At 40.8% G+C, this 22,443-nt stretch overlaps 1 protein-coding gene across 1 annotated transcript in view; it reads right to left on the bottom strand.

Annotated features, from left to right (window-relative positions):
* The window catches only part of FER1L6 (fer-1 like family member 6), a 76,099-nt gene that overhangs the window by 5,171 nt on the left and 48,485 nt on the right, over positions 1 to 22,443 (bottom strand). Inside the window, exons 26-39 of the mRNA XM_075705084.1 lie at positions 22,057 to 22,244; positions 20,396 to 20,518; positions 20,241 to 20,280; positions 17,231 to 17,346; positions 16,003 to 16,134; positions 14,835 to 14,960; positions 13,679 to 13,806; positions 11,680 to 11,850; positions 10,357 to 10,517; positions 7,295 to 7,437; positions 6,633 to 6,721; positions 4,553 to 4,651; positions 2,908 to 3,149; positions 2,411 to 2,574 (exon numbers count right to left, since the gene is read on the bottom strand). Of these exons, the coding sequence (XP_075561199.1) occupies positions 2,411 to 2,574; positions 2,908 to 3,149; positions 4,553 to 4,651; positions 6,633 to 6,721; positions 7,295 to 7,437; positions 10,357 to 10,517; positions 11,680 to 11,850; positions 13,679 to 13,806; positions 14,835 to 14,960; positions 16,003 to 16,134; positions 17,231 to 17,346; positions 20,241 to 20,280; positions 20,396 to 20,518; positions 22,057 to 22,244 (1,922 nt within the window). The remainder of the gene's footprint in view (positions 1 to 2,410; positions 2,575 to 2,907; positions 3,150 to 4,552; positions 4,652 to 6,632; positions 6,722 to 7,294; positions 7,438 to 10,356; positions 10,518 to 11,679; positions 11,851 to 13,678; positions 13,807 to 14,834; positions 14,961 to 16,002; positions 16,135 to 17,230; positions 17,347 to 20,240; positions 20,281 to 20,395; positions 20,519 to 22,056; positions 22,245 to 22,443) is intronic.

Raw genomic sequence — 22,443 nt, 5'->3', positions numbered from 1 at the left:
CTAGCATGCATACCAGCAGAGCTCAACAGCCAAGCTGGAAGCTGTGCTGCTCATTTGGTCAAGGTGCAGTCCATCAATGGGGGGAAATTCAGCCAGTCACAAGTGCTGGAGCAGTTGAGCTGTGGGGTCTCAGCTTGCAAAAAGAAGATGGCTAGAAATGAGATCTGTGTGCAGAAAATGTCGTGTAGACCTAGAGCTCTGTTCAGGCTAAAAGAATAGGGGTCTGACAGGTGGATTCAGAGTCAATTTTCTTCATAGACGGCCAGAAGATGATACTCAGAGCTGTGACAAAAGGGCAACTTTGTTCAGCACGAACTTACTGATAATTCCTAGAATTCAGAAAAGTCAAAATGGAATATAACTGCTCATTTACTACTTGTTTTCATTGTGACAAGTCAATAAAGCTTGTTGAGTGACCAATAAAATATTAGCACTTATAAAGGATCATGCCTGCTACAGCTTGCAGTAGAAATATGTACTCTGAGTTATTTGGATTCTTAGTATCAACTGTAGCTTCTGCTATAGAAGTTAGAGCTTCCTAAATATGGGTTAAATATTTGTTTTTCCCTTGTACTCACAGCAACAAATCTGTTGATAATTCTGTCTATGTTATGTTACAAAGACATTCTCTCTTTTCTTTGTTCATCCAGGTACATTCTTCAGTACTATCTCCACTATAGATTTAATTAGGCCAAAGGGAAAAAAAAAATGAAGATTTTGGAGATTTAAAGATTCCAGTAACAATTAAGAGTGGGTAAATCAAATCAGCTTCATAAAATCTGTGATGAAAAACAGACAAATGGCTTTTCATGTATTTGTTATTTTCCTACCCCATACCTTTGTGGATATCAAAACCTAAAGTGTTAATCTATGGCCAGTGGCTGGGATTCAGCACAGGATGGGGCTGAAAGAAGGATGCAGATAAAAGGGATCAGCGTGGAAAACAAGGGGATCAAGACATGAAAGTGTACTGGGGGAAAGCGAATCAGTTGTACAAGAGTTGAGAAAATTGAGGTAAAGCAGGGATTTGCAGGTGGGGTCCATCCACTTTGGAAAGTATGCAGTCACCTTCAATCAGAAGGAGGTAATGAACTTGAAGATGGCACTTTTTATTAAAGCATTCTTCTTGCTGGAAAGGACAGAAATATGAAGGAAGTGTGAGGTTTACGAAAATCCTTGGAGAGTCAATAAAATTCTACAGAGGGAGGGAGATCTTCCCAAAAAGGGCCAAAGCAGGTGACTTTGTAGAGGGCTATACTACAGGAAGGTAGCTTGTAGCTCTTGGTCTGTGTCCTCACAGGGATCTGGCTGGACCTAAAAAGACTCCAACCACACTAATGCCAGAACTGGGCTGCAGGGATGTGCAGGTTTGGGTCCAAGCTCCTGAAGTGCTCTGTGGCCATGTGAGCACATCAGCTTGGGCTTTCCTTCACTAGCTTACTCTGCTTCTTGCTCTGTTTCATGTAGATATGCCCCAAAGACCATGTGCAGAGTTAAGTATTGGGATGCACTTCATGCCTAGATACATGCACTCCACCTAGGAAACAGAGGAGCAAAGCTGTCTGTCATTTACACTGAGGATCTCTATACTGCTGTAAAAGTACGAAGGAGTCTTAAAGACAGGGAAAATGGAGAAGTTGTGTTAGACACTGAGAATTTCAGTGTAGCTCCACATTATACACAGAAAGCACTACAACATTATGAAGACAAGCTGCAGCAGAAAACTGAGATAAAAGGTTAGGTACACTCTTAATGAGATTTATACCCTGCTGCAAGCTTTGTTACAGTAGAGGTTTCAGGTAAATGAAAATTTGTGTGGCACCACCTATGTTCTTCTTAGGATGATACTTCTAACATAACAAGTCTTGTAGAGTTTGGGGGAAGCTGTCATTGTCCTTTTGCATTCCTTCATATCAATTGTGTATGCCACTAAACCAAAAAAATATTGGCTTAGTGAGCACACTTCAACAGGAAGAGGGGATTGTGTTCTTTCTACTTGAGATGTGTCACTAGTAAGGAGAATAATGGTGGACTCGAAAATCAGCTCCTTCACCCTGGTTGAAGTGAGAAATAAATAGAAAAGAAATAAATAAGCAGGTGAGATTCCTCCCAGGATTTCCTCAGCTGACATAAAGTTGGCTGGAATCATGTGATTTTCCACTCTATGCACCCCATGCTGGGAAATGAACAGTGGAAGAAGCAAAGAAAAAGTACAAGTGTGCTCTGGTTGCCTGGGATTATCTGAACCAAATCTATGGGGGACCACTGAAGCATTCGGGGAGTCGTATGCATTGCCAGTGGTGGTTGTTCTTCAGATGCCACATCCAAAATTGGCACCTGTCTGCCTCAGGATCTCAGCAGAGTGTATCAGCCCTAGAGAAAAGCTGTTCATCTGTAGTGAGCTGCCTACCGTGAGCTCCCCAGCCTTGATGAAAGGCCACCAGCCTCTGACACGCTTCTGCTGAAATATGGAGATCTTGTTTTCTTCACTTGCTGCCACAACCATGCCTAGGTCACAGCTCTTGGCTGTCTTTGCTGCTCGGGGGAACCCATTCAGGTTCAATTCAAGAGTGCCTGGAGGGAGAAGTAATGTTACAACACTCAGAGACCAGACAGATATGAACACATTCAAACAGCAGCTTCCAGGTACATGGAGCAATGCAGCAGCTTGGGCCCAAGCTCCATAGCTGCGGATCTCTCTGTCCGATAAGCCATTCATTTGTATTGCCCTGGCATTGTCTCATCTGAGTTCCTAACTGGTCCCTCTCCAAGAAATGTGTAAGTTTGCAATGTGGTACTTCAACAAGCAAAAGTTTGGTCTCAAACACTTCTTTGCACAATACCTCTATAAAATACAGGTCTGGCAAGACCTCAGGTGAAGTTCAGACAGATCCATTGCATACTTACCCAAGAAATCATCTGAAGAGAGTCTTTCAAAGTCCCACACCTGAAGCACCAGTTCAGCCGGTACTTTGCGCTCTGTCTTTTCCAAGGAAAATATGTTTTCTCTTTTACTAACCACCATTTGTTTCTCTGCTGGGAGATAGTAGAACGGGAACACAAAGCGCCAGTTGAAGTTGCCCTCTCCTGTCAAGGAGTTGTAATGTACATCTGTCTCCTGCTTGTCCTCTTCCAGGCCCTTTATCCACCTGTGGCAAGCACATAGTAGAATACACTGCTGTCACTGGGGGAGCTGGAGTTGTGGTTGTCATTATTCAGTTACAGCATGATAATTTACTAATTTGTCCCTAACCAGTACAAGGTAACACACTGTTCAGGACTGCAACGCACAGTGACAGCCCTGGCTCAAGGATCTCAGCTACCTCCGAGCCATGGCACAGGCTGCAGCAGTGGCCAGTGATGATCAAAATTTGAGAGTGAAAATGTGATTTTTATTTAGATCAGACCCCAAAATACCAGTTGGCCATTTACTGTTGGCCAAGACATCTGTCTTGTTTGGAACCAGCAAAGACAGCATCATTCATTTATCCACTACTAATCACCCTGTATTCATGTTGTGTCATGTCCCAAGACTGATTTAAGTGCTCGGTGTTAGGGTCTAAAGCGTTCACGGTTGTAGTTTGGGGGTATAAATATGCCATAAATAAATAAACCAGTGTCCCTGTTTTTTCTTGTGATTTCCTCTTGGTTTTTGCTACAGTGTGCACAACATCTGATGTGCAATGCTATGTTATAAAAGGACAAAGCTTTCCCAAACATAATCATCTCTTCTGAAGAGCTCCACTGAGGTAATGATCCATCTAGGTATATTTTAGTTCGGAAGATGACTTATCACAGCTTGAGTAAAGATTAGCATTTTTGCACTGCATCTGAGGAGTGGCTTTTACCCTGCAAAGCCCCATTATTTCAAAAAGGAATTGAGAAAAACGGTAACAATTCCAAGCATGGCACTGCCTCCAGTGCAAATTCATGCCTGGTGACAGATTCAGTGCCACGTGCACTGTCTGAACATAAAGAGATTTGTGTCTTCATCATTAAGGCACAGAAGCAAAAAGTTATCCACTCTGGCTCTCCCTGTCAGACCACTTTGGCATTGATAGTGATGTCCTCATGTTATCACACAGCTCAGCACAAAGGCTGGCTCCCTATTTATTTCCTCAATTTTATGCTCTCAGAGCTACTCTGCTACTGCTCAGAACATGTTAGTTTATTGCCAAGTTGGATATATCTGTGTGAATACCAGTGATTTTAGAGTAGCTCCTGCAAGGGGAGGCTTGCTCTGCATCTGTGTAAGCTCTTAGAGTTGAAGTTCTGTAAGTGTTTGATCTCTGCTAAACTGTGGGCTTGGTTCTCTTCTTGTGTAATCTCTGCCTGAGCAGGAAGTAATGACTAGTGTCATTTTAAAGTTACGTGATTTTAAGTTGGGGGGGAAGCAGCAGTATCCAATATAGATGAGTAATTGGGCAGGCATTTAGAGCAAAGTGCCAAGGTCACAGAAATAGCTTATTGGATATTCTCACAACCTAATATTTTCATCTGATTTTTGAATGAAATATTACATTATTTTGAAGACAAGTCTTGAAGAACTTACCCTTTTACATAGATATCACTTGATTTTTGCCCTGTAAAGATATTTTCATCTTCTAGAATTACATCCTCTGTATTCCAGATTATTACCCTCAGTTCATAGCTGAAAGAGAAAAGAAAGTAGGCCTGTGTATACTCAAGCTCTGGTCAGACACTAATGTAAACCTCTATCAAATCATACTTTTATAAAGTGAGAAATGTTGCATTGGTGCAAAACTCTTAAAATAGCATCAGCCTCAGGCCTCTTCTGTTTACAAGAGTCTAGTGATAGAGTGGGGATGGTGGCTCTTCTCAGCCCTTGGAGCACGCCGGACAACAGCAGGGTCACTGCCAGCTTCAGAGGAATGGAAAAATCCTTGCTTTTTATGTGCCATAAAATGCTGCAGTGAAACAAGGCAAAGTTGATCTGAACAACATCATCAGAGCAGTCTACAAAACAGTGAGCAGCTTGCTAATAAAAACTGGAGCTCCCTGGGAGGTGCTTTTCAGAAGAAATACCTAAAAACTTTGTATTTGGTGCAATCTAGTGCATTAAAAGGGAAGAGAAGCACTGTTTGGAGATACTGTCATTTAAGCAACTGCAATCATCTTTAGAAGCAACAGTAAAAGGGGTTAAAGCTTGCCCATCCTTTCCACTCCCTATCTACAGATATTTATGGTGGCCATTGAAAGTTCTAGAAGCTTGATCTGAATTACAGATGTTGCAGGTGACATAAAAATTTGATACTCAAAAACTTAGGTATGCCTTGAGTCATTGTATGAACTGCAAAAATAAAAAAAAACCAATGTTTGAGAACACCAACATATCGTTTCTCTGATATGACGTGTGTTGTCTTGGAAATAGCCTCAATCTCAGGTGTGAAACAGTTTGCCCCAGAAGTTACCAGACACCTTAGGTCACAGAGCTCTTAAGGAGATGTTGACCATGAAAACAAAGCCTCTGCACTAGCCAAAGAAACCTTCATCTGCAATGCTCCATCAGTTCCTTGTTCAGTTGAAGATCATTAACAAAAAACGTTTTCACAAAGCGTTTGAAGTCTAGAGCCTGTTTTGCTGCAGCAAATATGCATTTCTCAGCAAAATGTGTAACTCATGTTTGCACGTTTACTTTCTTTCTCATAATTAATGGTTTGACAATATTTTTCCCTGCTTCTGTAGACTACAAAAATGGCAGCAACAGTTTGGTTTTGTGGGTATGATTAGTATTAAATCTTTTTGGATTGGAAGATGCATGTTGTTAAGGAGCTTTGCAGAAAGTTCTAGTCTGAAGTAACCAATTGTTACATAGACTTATTTTTGTCAAATCTTTGCTTTTGTGAAAGGAAGAAACAAGTTTTTCTTACATTGTTTCTTGTTCAAACATAAATAATACAGGAATATTACCTGATGCTGCTTCATACATAAAATTGTCAAGAAAGGCCTTGCTAAAATATTGGAATAAAGCTGATACAGGATGGGCTGAGAACTCTGTTGCTCATTTTTGTGTTTCATTTATAAACATTCAATTAGCTTGAAGAACTATGTGTAGTGTTACATATAAATCAGCATAATTATCTGTGTGAAATTTGAGAGAAGGTTGTTCCAAATATATCTCTTCTATCTGTTGCTGCTTTATGAGTTTCTTGATCTTATCTTTGAATGAAGTGCTGGAAATCCAACAGATGTAATACTATTGCATCAGAGTAAACATCTCAACCAGGGTCAAGTAAGTTATCTAGCTGAAAGAGGTAGTGAAACCAGAATTACTTCTTTCAGCTCAACAAGTGAAAGATAACATCAGAATTATTAAGGGACTCTTGCATCTAGCCATCTGCAATCTCTATATGAAAAAGGGATATCTTTCTAAAAGAGGTGTGTGATAGCCCTTGGTGAAAAAAAATCACCAACAGTTCTTTGAGTTGTTTGATGGAGGAGACCAAACTAGATGCTCTCTTTCGACCTGAAGACATGTGAGCCTAAGAAAACTTTTCTCAGGATCACAGAAGTTTGTTATGATAGTTCCTTTTATAGTTCTTTCCAGACACTTAAGAAAGACTCAGACATGAAGGCCACTGTGCTGGGAGGAAAGCATAGAGTATTATTACCCTTTGGGTTTTCTTGGTGAAATGTCCACTGGGGGTCCTGGCAGAGGCATATCATTAGGAAACATGTCAACCCACATCTGTACACGACCCTTGAAAACAAAGAGATAAATATCTCTGTAACCCGATTTTAGAGAGACTTTAAAAGCCTTTAAATGTAGTTCTGACACCCAAAACCATTGCTTGCTCTATAAGCACCAACCAGCTCACTATCCTGTAACTACGATTTCATCTATAAACTTAATACACAATATATTTTTTCATACTCATATTCTATGAATCTCTCAGGAATTTAGTGAAATTGGAACTGAGCTCAAACATTGGCAACTTCAAGGTAAAATCCATACAAAATGGACTTGATGAAAGGAAAAAAAGAACCAAAGCCCAAATACAAGCAGAGTTTGTGTTAACTTAATAAACTAAAGCATTTAAAAGAATGAAAATGTGCAGCCACACATTGTATGATTACTGTGTATTTAGGTAACTGGCTGTATACATACATGTGTGACAATTTTGAGGTTGATACTGTACAGAGTCTCACGTATGGTACAACATTTGGATGCTGTCTCTTGTAATTTTGCAGGTACAAATAGAAACCACAGTAACTGGAGGAAAGGAAAATTGCTCCTGGGTCTACCATCACCACCATCTCTGATCTGCTCTACCTGTTCCATGCCTGGCTTATCCTTATGGTAGAGAGGCCGAGTCTCAATGTGCTCTGGGACCAGTTTGTGTCCAGCTCCAGGGATTTCTTCCCAAGCATGTAAAACCTTTAAGGAGAGATGTTCGTACGATTCAACTGGCTCCTCTGTGGGAAACAGTAAAACAAAAAGAACAAAGAGAGCTGAATTATAATGTTGAATCCCTTGGTAATATGTTCCATTAATTATTAAAGGTGGTCATTAAAAATTTGCTTGAGTTAAAAGGAAGGTTTTATGTATCCCAGCTAAGTAAAGAAGGGTCTTGAAATGCATTTAATTCTTGTAAATAAGGGTACCCACTGGGATAACTAGAAGATTAGCACTTAGGATGTAGTTTTTCTATAAAATAAAGCAAATCATTTCACTATTATGGCAGAATTTTCTAACAGCAAGATGGAAGAAACGTGTGAACTACTCTTTTTACAGAAAATTGCAAATGTGAGTCTTTTTCATGGTTCATGAAAGACAAGGAGACTTGGATTTTGACGGAGCTGACAGTAAATAGGCACTAGGAGTTATATCTACACCTCACTTTGCCTTGTGATGGCAACAGGAAAGACTCCCCTGGAGAACCAACTCACACCTCAGAGGAAGAGGGTTGAAGTCCATAAGCAAGAACATGTCACCTCCTGACCAGCTCAACTTGGCCACTGGAGGAAGGGAGACCCCAGAGAATGACACCTCAAGGAAGGACCAGTGCTAATACTGAAGATAGGGTGGATAGTGGAAAGCAGGGAAAGCCTTTTGAGCTCTTGAGCTTCTCTTTCCTCCATTTTTGTGTGGGCTCCACACAAAAGGAACCCACACTTTTGAAGAGGGATGTCTCCTAGATTAGGAGAGGAGTACCCAAGTGTGAAGAAAGTTAAGACTTCTTTCTGTCAGCAAACAGTTATCACTTTTCCTGCAGTGTTGCTACCTCTGGTAGGACACAAAAGGTTTGTCTGGGATTTAAACAGTAGGTATTAAACCCTTCCTAATGGCTCAGAGAGGGAGGAAGGATGACCCTGTAGTTATGAGTCCTAGTTCCCTCTTGTGCACTGACATGTGTTTGAGATATGATGTATTTCACCTAATTTTAGCCAACTAAAAGCAAGGTCTTTAGCCTGAGCTACTCAGTCAGGCAGCCTCAATAGCAAGGACAGATTGTCCCATGATAACCCATATCCTCTCTCAGGCACCTTTCTAAAGATTGTTTTCACCCTCTGAAGAAGATTATTTCTTCCCATTGGCTAAAGGTAGTCTTAGACTACCTGGGAGTAGCGGTCAGGCAGTTGGAGTAGATGATTGTTGGAGGTCCCTTCCAACTGAATTATACTATTCTATTCTATTCTGTTCTGTTCTATTAAACTTCTATACTCCTAGAGCAAAGTTAAATTATTCTTTCCCTTGCAGTTTAAACCTGGATGTAAGGCCCACAAGAATAATTTTTTCCACCTGTAAAGTGGAAATGGTACTGCTGCCCCTTTTCTGTACTCCTCCATAGCTCAAATCTGTGGTCTTTGTTAGCTTTATAAACCCAAATGATGACCAGCACAGGAACCCAGCAGGAAATAAGAACCCAGATGTACTTGTCAGAGCAGCCATCTGGATCAGGATCATGCAGAAGACTGTATGCTATAAACTATTTGTTTATAACATGTTGAAAAACTTGTGTACATAAGTACTTTGGATTTTGCCATCTGGTTCTGTATTTCCTCGCTTTTGGTTTCCATCATCTTGTCTGATGTTGGTTTGTCTGAAGCTCATTTTAGTGAACCAGAATTTTGATCAAGAGGTCCTGTTGCTGGCAGTCTCACTCAGTCGTCTGCTAGTGAGGAAAATAAACAGCAATACTGAAGTCATAAATCTCTTTCAGGCCAAGAAACCAAAATGTACCAACTCTTCTCCCTTCAACAGTGCTACCTGAGCAGCTTTCCAGTCGAGGTGTGAGCTATATTTTGTAGCTGCCAAGGGGAATTTGCTAAAAGATGAATAAACACAGATAAGGGAGTAGAGATTTCCCTACACTGCCACAGTGTCCATTACTGTCTCCAAGACCAGCTCCTTTTGTTCCCTCTTGAAAGCCTCCATCCTCACACCTCTTTTCCTTATCTTAAGTACAAAAATGAATCATAAAATGGTTTGGGTTGGAAGGAACCTTCACAGATCATCTCGTCCAGCCTGCCTTCCATGGGCAGGGACATCTTTCACTGATAGCTCTGTCCCACTCCACTCCTATGTGATATGGACACTCAAATTCCTGGTAGCTCTGCCCTCTTTTTAATCTGGGAGCTCTGAAAGTAAGTTCTGTGCTGCTCTCCGGATTCATGGGCCCCACAGATACCTGGAATTACACAGCACTGTGTTAGTGCTTCAGAAGAGCAGTCAGAGTGGTAATAATCAAGAAGAGGAAGAAAACAACAGAGAGGAAAGCCAAGCAGGTAAGGTAGGACTGGCAGGTAAGTGGCCTGGAACATAACTGTGGTCAAACAGAGGATGTGTCTGACCTTGAGTAACTCACTTCACATCTGTATTTCCCTTCCCCCATCTTCTCACTTCTTGGGTCTGTCTGCACTAGTGTTTTAGTTTAGACAGGGAATGAATTTTTGAAAAGACTCTCCCTGACTTCCCAAACTTTGATTTGCTCTGTGGTAGGATCTCAGAGCATGCAAGCTGCACTCCTTTCAGATGAAACTAAGCCAGAAGATGTGTTCCAAGAGGATCTCCTGCACTCCAACCAATCCTGGCCATCCCATCCTTGGGATCAGGCAGGACCTAGTCCAAAGTATCCCCCAACACCTACCATGGGGATGTCAGGTCATCAGCAATAACTGTCTCAGCCTACAGATTGTCTGCAATTAAGCTACAGCAATAGCTAATATAGACACAGCCTTCATCATCACAGTTACATGAGTATTTCAAAGCAGAGACAGGTTCTAGTAATCTGACTTTAGAGTGCACAGCACAATGGGACCCCAGTTATACAGCTTGGGCAGGCTCTTGGTACTGCTACAATGCAGTTGAAGAATGATGTACTACTTCATTACCGTTCTCATCTTCTGTGAAGACTGTCTGTCCCTTAAAGACTTTTGTTCCTACTTGTAGCTCCCCTGGCCGCATGAAGGGTCCATTTATTCCGTAGTCCTTACACAGCTTAGTGAGGATCTCGCTTGGCTTGGTTGCATCGCGCCACGCATTGTACCCATCTCTGCAAGGAGGGAACAGAGACTGAAGAGAAATGGGTGAGGTTTTCTTTCAGCAAAGTGCACTGGCAAATCAGGACTTCTCATGCAAAGATTTGCTTCATGGTCAGTGGCCCTGACATCTGCTCAGCCAAATTTTTCCTTTGAATTGTCCAGCACAACTTCTTACTTGAGACACCCACTCTGTCTGCTCAGGTCCTGGGCCAAACCACTCATTTCTCTTAAAACACAGGAGAAGTTGAGGCAGCCTTATCTACAGCTTAGATAAAGTAGCCCAGGCATTGGTATGCTCCCCAAGAGGAGAAGGACCAGAGCTCGTTCCCAGTTCTACCTAAAGGATTCAAGTCTACATGTTCTACCTCCATTTAAGGAGAATTGTTCTGCAGCTCCCACATGCAGAGGAGAAGGCAAGATTATCTGGGACCTGGAACAAGCACATACAGAAATACCTTACACTGGAGACTGAGCTGGCAAGGGAGGTCTGTGCTCCTGGATTGCTTTTTTACATTGTCCACCCTTTGTTTGTAGATAAAATAGAGAAACTATCATAGGAGAAGAACTCCAAACCCACATCTCCCAGGTTAGTGCCCCACCCAAGGCAATGGAGTTATTTTAGTTTTACTTTCTCTGCATTAATTAATCTTTGTGTGCAACGTCCTTGAGAGGGCAGCTGGATGAGGGGGACCGGGAGCTAACACCACCGCCCTGTGACTCACCTCTGTTACAGAGGCCATGCCAGCAGCCCTGCTCTGCTCCCGCTCCCCCCAGTGCCACGCCAGTCCCACCGGCCTTGCTGCAATCACTCCCGTTGCAGCTGAATAATGGAGAGCAGAGTAGAACCCTGTCATAACTTCTCTAACAGGTTTTTTCCGTTTACCCTTTATGCCTATCCAAAGGCAGTTTATCAAGCTGGTATGTTATACATAGGCTGTTTACTATCTAAAATACTTGGTGAACAAACAGTGTTGTTAATTTTAAAATATCCACTTCTTACTGAGACTGGCAGCTACCCAAAGCCACTGTTAATCTCTCCGGTGAATTTTAATTAAAACACCCCCTGAGACACTTTTGTGCTGGAGAAAGCATAATATTTAGCCACATCTGGAACTTCTCCTTCAAGTCAAGTCATTCACTGTGTGTTCTGTTGCTGTCTGCAGAGGTACTTACATTTCATATTGACTTTGTAACCCACAGGTAGCTCGATGCCTGCTGTAGAAACGATTTTCCAAATCAATTTTAGTCTCTCCAATGAGATCATCTGTTCCCACGAAGTCATGGTCATAGATCAGGACTGTGAGCGAGGAATCCTTGGGGAATGTGGCTTGGATTTCAAATGATCTACAGCAAAAATTGAGACATACGTACAGTCAAATCAGTTTTGAAGCCTAAAAGACTAAGTTAATGAATACTGTGCAAGCAACATGTGGACAGTATCTCTTCTAATAAGCAGTGGGTTTTTTTTGGTAGTGTTTTTTGTTTCAATGAAATATCTGAACATACTGGAAACACACAGTGCAAAGTATTTTCTTTCTCCTGCTTCCCTACCACCCCCTGTACAGTTCTAAGATTGTTCCTACCTACAGTTAACAGAGCAATGGGACAGAGCTGGTCAGCTGCAATGATTTATCCTGAATCCAATAGAGGTGGAAGTATGGAAATTACAAGGCTAATGAAACTGTATGTGAGAGTTCTCATATGCTTTTCAGAACCCCCAAAAGGGACATCCGAGTCTTTTCTGTTTTCTTCCAAAAGCGCCAGGTTAAATATTGAATATAGGAATCTGGGGACACCCAACAAAATGATCAGGCAAAAGCTTTAAACAAGTCTCAAAAAAGCAAAGATCAGAACTTCCTTTTCACTCAGTGCATTTTTCAGGGACTGGAATTATTGTTGTTGAGATGTTTAGGGAAGCTGAAAATATAAAAGTGATTTTAAAAGGGATTTGTCAAATTAGTGGAAGACAGGACATCCTCATCAGCACAACACTGGCTCCAGATTTCTCCAAAGCACAGGCAAAACTTAACTTTATCTCCTGAAGGATCAGTTTTGTCCTTTTTCTCAAAGTGGCCAAAGTCAATTTTGTAGCAACAGCAGAACAGTTTCGGGAGGAGAGAGAGGTTTGGGAACGGTCTGGGATTGCTGGAGGTTGGTGGTGCCATGCTGACCAGGGCTTCTAGGATGATGAGAGCTAGTTACCATGACTGATGCTACTGCTGCAGAGTTGCTGCTCCAGTCACCCCAGTGTTGACGCTGGCAGCAGCAGCAAGGACTATCCAAATGAATGGCTCATTCCTAACCTTGTCTCAAACACACATAGTGGCAATTTCCCATTCCATCTATATGCATCTATAATGACTGTGCTTTACGGTTTATCATAATGATGGTTCAGTTGCAACCTCTACTAAGGAAGAGCTTAAATCACAGACACTGAGATGGCATGCAGTGGAGGGACAACTCTGTTACTGTCTTTTCTCCTTACACTTTTCTTTAAGTCTCTACTTTTGCAGACAGCACCCTGGCTTAGGGGGCTTTCAGTCCAATGCAGTATAGTTTCTCTGTCTTAATGTTCTTACAGAATAACTCCATCCCAATTCAAAACATTTTCAACCTTCTTAAAACAGGGAAACTTACTGGTAAAAAATCACAGCTATTAGCATTAATAATAAATAAGTATAAAGCGTTGATAATACAAAGTTGATGTTTACTGACAGCTTTCCCCTGGTTCCCCCATTCAGAAGACTGTGTGGCCTCAAAAAACTAGGTTTTTTGGTCCTAGGCCTAAAATTATGAGCTTTATTTGGCACTCTGTTCAACCTGAAATAGCAACAAATATTGTGAAATCACACTTTACTGTGCTGATACTTATTTCACTTTAAAGTTAACAATTGCATTAATTTGCACAGACAAGATCATTTGTTGCCTCATTTCCTCTCATGCATCATTTTGCAAAACCTCTCACAGATTGCATTCCGTGATGTGTTTTGACTGTTGTGAAAATGAAATCATTTATAATCATACAGGGTAACACCAATTCTTTAACCAGTAGAATTACAAAACATCCAACCAGGCAGAAATCAGCATATAACAAACACTTTGTAACAGCAATAGTAGTGACAAGTGATAAAGCAGAAAACACCCCTGAGTAAGAAAATAAGCCATCACTGACCTTCCAAATACTGGGTTTAGCTGCTTGGGGATGTAGTTTTCCCTGTCTTTAATTTCCGTGTTGCCCAATCTCAGCACAATGTAGGGATCTGACTTGCCATCTGGGTCAGCTGGGCTGAGGTTAAACGCCTGTTAGGAAGAAAGGCTTGTGTCCTCAAGAAGCTTGCTTAAATGCAGCATGGTCATGACACAGGACTGTGGGTTTCCTACCCAGTCCTGGATGTTCTGGAAGTGCAGGGGCTTTGCTTGCCTTGTATAATACAAAATTTAGCATTTAGCTTTGCAGGCCATTGGGAAAAGATGATCTGGAGGAGAAGAGAGTTTGCAAAGGTGGAGCAGATGTAACTGCTGTCCCACCACTAAGGTGGAAAAAAGAGATAAGCAGGACAAGCAACGCTGAGGAAGAAGCTGGCTGCACAAGTGCATGTAGGATTCAGGAAAGGTATTGGTCCAGATCCTTGAACAGTGCAAAACAACTCTTCAGACTGTATTTACAAGATGGCTTGGAAGTCTGTATATTCAGGAAATAAAGCAACCTCTTTCTATTCTTCTGTTTTGTTTGCCATTGTCTCTTTGCATGCCATCCTTTCCCTCTTAGATCACCTGCAACTCTCTTGTTTCTCTGAAATACCAGCTCCTTCTACCCCTTTCACTTCTCACATCATGTTCCTTCATCACCTTGTCCCCTATATTTCTATCTCTTTCTCCACCCCATAAGTTATTCACAACATCTACCACTTTGATTACATGTAATTCATAGCACTCAAAAAATATGCTCCCATTTCCCTCTTACTGAGAAGGCTTTGTTTAAATGTGTGTCATTTTGAAATAACTCTGCTGATTAAAAGTGGCTTCATTTGCATAATGTGGCTGGAACAGGTTGTCCATACTATGTTAGCTATGTCTCTAGCCCTTTCAGTTTGAACACATAAAGTGATTCTCCAGTCCTGTGATTTATCATGAGGAATATGTAACATTTTCTACTCTGAACACCCATTTCTACAACATGAAGCATTGTCTGAAGTATGACCAAAAAAAAATTCTACCACATGGATGAGGATTTTCAGAAGCTTCACCACAAAGACACGGGAGGTAAAACTGAGTTGAAGAGAAACATCCGAGTTATTTCAATGTTGAAAGAACATCTGTCTACTTACTGCCACAATATAAACCCTGATGAGGACTTTGACGGGGTGGTTTGGTGGTATCCCTTGCAGGATGCGGGGCTGCCCTCTGTCCAGCAAGCTGCCATCCTCAGGACTTGGGTATATGCAGAAGGAGCCCTGGTAATAAACTGTCTTTTATCTCCCTCGAAAACAGACCAAGTGCAATACAAAACCAACCCTTTGAATGCAAATAAAACATCGTTCATACAGCCTGTGCTGCAGCACATACATATACACAACACATTTTGTGGTACCACTCAAAGGGAACACAGACTTCAGTGCAATAAACACCAGCTTTTAAAATGTCTTTGCTCTATAATATGGTACTATCATCACATCTAGATGATTGCAAGAAGTACTTGCATGCTTTTAGCTCTCTATTTTATTATTTAAAGGATTAACACCTGCAGGTGTTTTAAATCTAGTTTTCTTAGTATTGATACTCTAAAAATAATATTTTGCCCTTAACTGTATATTTGCAAATTGATAATTCCACTGAATTGGTTTCACAACAGTGTGACTGGAATCCAACTGCATTTTTGCAGCCACTATATACAACTCATATAAATCAATATTGACTCATGCTGCTAAATGGCTCATACTGCCTGAAAGCAACTAGCACGTCACTTGAACAGAAATTTGCATTGCAAACTAATTGAGGTATCAATGAATTTAATCAGTTTCTATAAAGTACAAAGTGCTTGAAATCTGACTAACATTATTCATCCTTTGAAATACATTTTCAGATTGCCTAATGGTGCCCTGGATCAGGCTGTGCAGTTGTTTCTAACTGGAGTAAGTGTAAGGGCCTCCATTTAAATTACTGAAAATTACATGTAAGGTGCTCTAACTTATAGTGCAGTAATAAAGTTGCATTAACAGAATCTGGACTACATAATATATCTCTTCTTCCCCTGCTGTGATTTGAAACTTTTTTGTAATTCGTTGTTTCAAAACAACAGTGAACACCTGGTGCTGGATGCTGCTTTCATCTATCAGATAACGGGAAAGGAAAAACATTACTCTAGATGCAAAAAGAGAGATAACTATTTACAACAGACTGTCAATGTCTTTTTCTTTCATCTTTGGTATACCTGAAATATGCATGAAAACATAAAGTCTCTAAATTATTACCCATTTAATCAACATTGAAGCTCACCTTAAATTTTCCTATTATTCTGTCTTCAGAGTCAGCATGAACTTCATCATTAGATTTTCCTCTTAAGAGCTGGAAAGTTTTCACCCAGTCCTCAAAGTTATTAAATTCGCTCTCCAAGTCTCCTTCATAAATCTTTGAAAATAGGAGAATGCTTATTTTTTGTGGTGCAGTGAATATATTTATAGCAACTTTCTTATTACAGAAATCCATTTTGACTCAAAATACAGATTTTAATAAAACCAAGGGTTTGCAAAAGTCCTTGAGGAAAAAAAAAGCTAATTCCCCACTTAAAACATGAACAGTTTTTTCTTTAACCAAAGTCCTTTCCAACTACTGGAATAGCACATTAATGCAGCAGGTAGAAGTGGCTCTGAAGGGCCAGAATGAACATTTATAAGCACAGTGTGGATGTGCTGCTCTTTGCTTCCGTTTCCTCTCTGCAAAGTGCCTTTGAGGTACTGACCCATTCTGTTAATGTTAATGTGTCAGAACATGAGAGCAAAGCACACACTAATAAAGTGCTGTGGGGACAGAGCTTTAGGAAAGGTAAAAAGACCAAATCATTTTTAAAAGAATTATTTTTTTTCTTTCAACACCCTCCCCCTGTAATTTATGAAGTGTTATTCAGTGTGAAATAGAAGGGCCTAGACTAGTGTCATCTCTTAAAAAATGGAAACAGCAGTTTCAAATTCCCCTTTATTCAGCTGCAATCTAATCCAAACAGTCCTCATCTTTTCAGCCTCCTCATCTCTCCATTCATTTTGCATGACCCATATAGTTTTCTTTGAATTGCTTCTGTCGTTACGCAACCAAATCTAATGCGAGCTGAATATTACCTCCCCACCAGGGGAGGATGCACTAGCAATTGTAGCAATGCTTTCCATACTCTTTTTTTAAGTCATTCTTAATAGGCTGTAATATTTCTAACATGAATTTGGAATTTCCAAATTCAGTTTTACAGGTGAACAACAAAACTGAATTTTCACTTAAGTCTCTCTGGGTGTGTCTATACTGGTAAATTAAAGGTCTAAGGCCAAGTGGGCCACATCCACCCTACGAGACCCTGGTTTCTTCTGGGCCCCATGTGCTGATATGCATTGTCACTATCATTTTGTGTGTTTTATTCATTTCAAAGTGTCTGAAATAAATGTAAGGAGGGTATCGCTGCACTCAGCTTTCAGGAGATAGTGAATAACAGCTTTACCCCTCAGCCTTACTTCTCTCTTACCTGCAGTGTTGCTAGGTTTGGAGTTTCTTTCTGTTTCCTTTTCAATGTCTTATCCTTCTTCTTTTTGTCTGGATCCTCTTCTATGATCAATGCAATGTGGTCAGAAGTCTGCTTATCTGCAGAAATTTCATGACATCATGCAGGTTTTTAGTGAGCAAAGCACATCAAATGTTTCAGATAAGGATGCAAAATACATTTTGAAAATTCCTCCTTGCTCCTTCTCCATTCATTCTTCTACTGCCAAGCATAGGGTCCTTTCTTTTCCCACTGCTCATCCCAAGCAGAGAGATAGTATTTTATCCTCTCTGCGGCTAACAGTCTTCATGATGAGCTTGGTGGACCAAGTGTGATGGTGTCCTGCCTCATTCCTTCCCTGCTGGCCACCTCCCAGAACACCATTTTTCTTCCTTTCTGACTCCTTCCAGATACGAACTAACAGATCTTAACAGCTTTCACATAAAATTTAAGGCTTTTTTAAAAACTGGAAGCTGCTATTTAGGCTGACTGGTACTTCAGATATCAGGTGATCCAAGTACTTCTCTGCTCAAAGGCATCACAAAATAGAGTATATCTGACCTTGGGAAAGCTTGGAAGTATGAGAAAGGGCAGGAGGTATCTGACCAGCCTCAAGCCAGAATCCAAACACTGAGAGGGTACTTCCCAACAACAAATAGAGGGTGAGCCCTCAAAAATGGCACTGAGATGGTTCAGTTCTTTAGCTGAAATCCGGATTTTGAGTTCACTTTACTTTCATTTTTTCAGTAGTTCATGTGTGTTTGATATCACTAAATATTTAGAAATATATACATGTATATATTATATCAGTGCTGTCCTGTATGTATAATGCTTATCATCATAAGTGAAAATATGTAACAAAAACTATCAGAAGAGAATTTACAAGATCTGAAGTCATCAGTCAAAACCAATGTGAGCAGTTGCCTGAATAGCGTGTGGGTGGATGTCACAGTATCAAGTAAATTTCTAATTGTAAGTGAACATCACACCTTTGTAGAACATTTTCTATCTAAATATTTCCTCCATGTGGACAAGTGAGTTTCACTGAGACACTGATCTCCATCTGATCTCTCAGCAGCCCTGACAATCACTGAAACACCATCAGCTGCTATTTCCAGAATGACACCATCTGACAGCAGTGTACCCAGGTGGCCAAGAAGGCCAACAGCATCCTGGCTTGTAGCAGGAATAGTGTGGCCAGCAGGAGCAGGGAGGTGATTGTCCCCCTGTACTCAGTGCTGGTGAGGCCACACCTCGAATACTGTGTCCAGTTTTGGGCCCCTCAATACAAGAAAGACATTGAGGTGCTGGAGCGTGTCCAGAGAAGGGCAACAAGGCTGGTGAAGGGTCTGGAGCACAGGCCTTATGAGGAGCGGCTGAGGGAACTGGGGTTGTTTATCCTGGAGAAGAGGAGGCTGAGGGGAGACCTTACTGCTCTCTACAACTCCCTGAAAGGAGGTTGTAGTGAGGTGGGTGTTGGTCTCTTCTCCCAAGTAGCTAGCAATAAGACGAGAGGAAATGAGCTCAAGCTGCACCGGGGGGGGGGGGGGGGGGGGGGGGGGGGTTAGATTGGATATTAGGAGAAAATTCTTCACGGAAAGGGTAGTCAAGCATTGGAACAGGCTGCCCAGAGAGGTGGTGGAGTCACCATCCCTGGAAGCGTTCAAAAAACGGGTAGACGTGGCACTTAGGGACATGGGTTTAGTGGGCATGGTGGTGTTGGGTTGATGATTGGACTAATGATCTTAGATGTCCTTTCCAATCCTAATGATTCCTAGTTTTTACTTTCATAGAATCATAGAATCGTTTAGGTTGGAAAAGACCTTTAAGATCATCCAGTCCAACCATTAACCTACACTACCAAGTCTACTCTAAGCCAGTCAAGGGTAGACTAGACTAAACCATGTCCCCAAGTGCCACATCTACCCGTTTTTTGAACACTTCCAGGGATGGTGACTCCACCACCTCTCTGGGCAGCCTGTTCCAATTCTTGACCACCCTTTCCATAAAGAAATTTTTCCTAATTTCCAACCTAAACCTCCCCTGGCGCAGCTTAAGCCCATTTCCTCTTGTCCTATCACAAACTACTTTCATTATAAATAATCCAGCCACCAAGCCAGGAAACATGAAATTGCTACTCTACCCTTAATTGGTTTAGCGGTGGACTTTGTAATTTTAGGTTAATGGTTGGACTGGATGATCTTAAAGGTCTTTTCCAACCTAAAGAATTCTATGATTCTATGACATTTAGCTCATGTCTTCCATACAGAGCTGTCTCAATACCTCCTTTAAAACAGAAATCACCTTAATCACTGATGAAGTGCTGTCAGCTCTGGCATGGGAAGATGCTATATTTTAATTCTGAATAGCAGCTCTGTGTAAACATTTGTTTTCTTTCCCGGTGTGCTCAAGCAGTCACATTTGTCCAAAAAAAAAAAAAAAAAAAAGAAAAAAATTCTAGAGCTCTGTTTGATTGTGGGAGGACCTGTTAAGCCATGGAGCATACAGGTATGGAGACATATATACATACACATGCACAGAGCCTATTTCTGGCCAATTCTTTTAGGTTCTTATCAAAAAAATTTCCACTAGAACCTGAGCTAGACACAAAGTTTTTCAGCTATTGAAGTAACACACATGACTATGGAGTCTCCTAGCAGAAGCTGTTCCTACATCATTGATCCTGAATTGGAGGAGTTTCTTTTTCTGAATCCGTTACAAATGCAATCTAAGATTAGGATAATCTCCACCTTCTATCATTTAGGACTTTGACTTTGCAAATCTTTGTGCATGAGATTTGAATGACAGGAAACTCATGTTAACCCAACACTGCCTGCGAAGTTTTAACCTACCCACCGTCTGATCAGCTGTAGAGGAAAGAACCCAGTATACCGGCAGTACACTGTTACTAGGCATTAATTGTTGATGGTAAAATAGTAGAGAAGCAAAGTAGTAGTAGTACAAAATAATAGAAAAATGGAAATAATTTACTTACTGTCTTCAGGTTTTCCCTCGCTGGAAAAAATTTCTTTTGCCTTTCAAAAGAAAAACACAATGGACAAACTCCTCATTATGAATGTAATACCGAAAAGGAATCATTCAGCAGTAAATCTACTTTTACAACATCCATGAGAGTTTTGGGTGACTTACCTTTTGCATTCTGAACACAGAAGCATAGTATTTTGACCACCAGTCAATAACATTTTCAGCCGATTCATCTGCAAGTGTTCTTTTTCTCCTCTTTGTTGATGGTCGGATGGATTTTTTCATATCCTACCAAAGCATGGGGAAAACACTGTTGAACTCTAGAACTGATTAAAACTAATCACCTGACTCATGACATCAAGCATGAACAGATGTACATGAAAAAAATTCCCACCTCCAAGAGCTAAATAAAATGCAATATGAATTAGTGTCTCTATCTTTCATTCCAACACATTTCATCATGATCATCATATTATTAAGTCTATCTATATTAACTACTGATGATGCCAAAACTTTGAACATCTGAGACATTGTCACAGAAGCAACCCAGACAACAGGCTACATAGAGAAATAGATAATCTACACAGAGAAATAGAAATGTTTTAAGGGGTCTAAACATTCAGGTGCAAATCAGTTTCTTCCACTTAAGTCTGCAAGTATTTTAAGAACTCTCATTATTACTTTATTGCCTTTTGGAAGGAGAAAGAGCCCCAGTAGTTGCTGCAATTCAGCTGTTCTCTTTCTATAAAAAAGCTGAAATCGGATCCTGAAGACCACCTGCTCATGCGGTAAATCTTACTAACTTCATTCTTGCCTAAAGACTGGCCCTTGTTAAATAGAGTGTTTCATCCTACACCCTTACAGACAATTGTCAGCTTGGCTGGGGAGGCCGGAGCAAAAATAGATAATTGGGAATGACAGATAAGTGGGAATGATAACTAATATGACACAGATGGTTAAATTACAGGGTTCGCTCTAGGACTCTTTTCTTACTATACTTTGCTGTTGTACATTAAAATTGTTCTGTACCAGATGAAAGATCCAGACTGGCATGTACATCTAGGGAACAAGACATCCCTGCAGTTTCTTTGACCTCCTAATTATGAAGGATGCTGGAAACATCTGACCACTGAAACATCAAAGGTTAAAGAAACATTCTTTATGTAGATGCAGAAACAGCTTCTGAAATGAAACTCAGTCCTGCATCTCTGCTTTTATCGTTCTTAATAAAAGAGTGATTGTGATGGGAGAAACTACAGAGAAAGGAGCAGCATGTGCATCTGAACAACAATGTGCATAATCTAGAGCATATACTGTACTGTAAACACCATGCTGACCAGAATTGCCTTGTTTTCCTGTACTTTCCTATCTGCTTCTACCCACAGACCTACACCAGTTTTATACTTTGACTGTAAGACTTTCTGCTCCATGTTTGTACAGCATCTAACACAAGGGGGCTTTCATCCCTGCCTAAACCCATGGACACAGAAACAGTAATTCACAGTGAGAGTTTTGCAATTAAGTAGATTATTCAAGGCCAGAAAAACCAAAACCCCTACTACTCCAGTAGTGCTTGCTCATGGGATGAACATCCAGCACAAAGAGGAAAGAAAGGCAGTATCTATTAATGGAAGTAATGAAATTACATGAGGTCAAAGCAGCATTGCTAACTAGTTCTCTTAAGGGCCAGCAAGATAGCATGGGTTTTAACATCAGTACCAGAATCTCTAATCCTGAGTTAAGGAAGAGATTACCATTTTATAAGGAAGGGCTAAAGTCTACAAGACTGCAACAGAAAGTTAGCTAGCAGCTTCAGCTATACCCACCCTCTGTTTTCTCTCTTTCCCTGTTTTAGAGGCAGAGTGCTCTTCTCGTTCAGCGGCAGGAAGTGTTGAGAGATATAAGTCTGGCTCTATCACTGTGCATTTACCCTGCTCCACCTCAGCGTAGATGTGATCAGCTAAAAATGGTTCTTCTTGGGATAACTCAGCAGGCTGGGATGACTCAGATGAAGCTGAAATTGAAACTTGGGAAGTTAGGTAAGATTTTTCCAGAAATGCTATCATCACATTTGGTGATCATCAAATGATCATACCATTAAGGTTTTGACCCTACACTCGACACAATAAAGCATATCTTCCAAATACATGCCTAGTGTCAAGCCTCTGAGTACGTCCTTTGTCTTTTGATTTGGGGTCAGGATTAGACATTTA

Source organism: Pelecanus crispus, chromosome 2 (genome assembly GCF_030463565.1).
Source record: "Pelecanus crispus isolate bPelCri1 chromosome 2, bPelCri1.pri, whole genome shotgun sequence".
NCBI lineage: Eukaryota > Metazoa > Chordata > Aves > Pelecaniformes > Pelecanidae > Pelecanus > Pelecanus crispus.
This window is presented reverse-complemented; position numbering and strand designations above follow the sequence as displayed.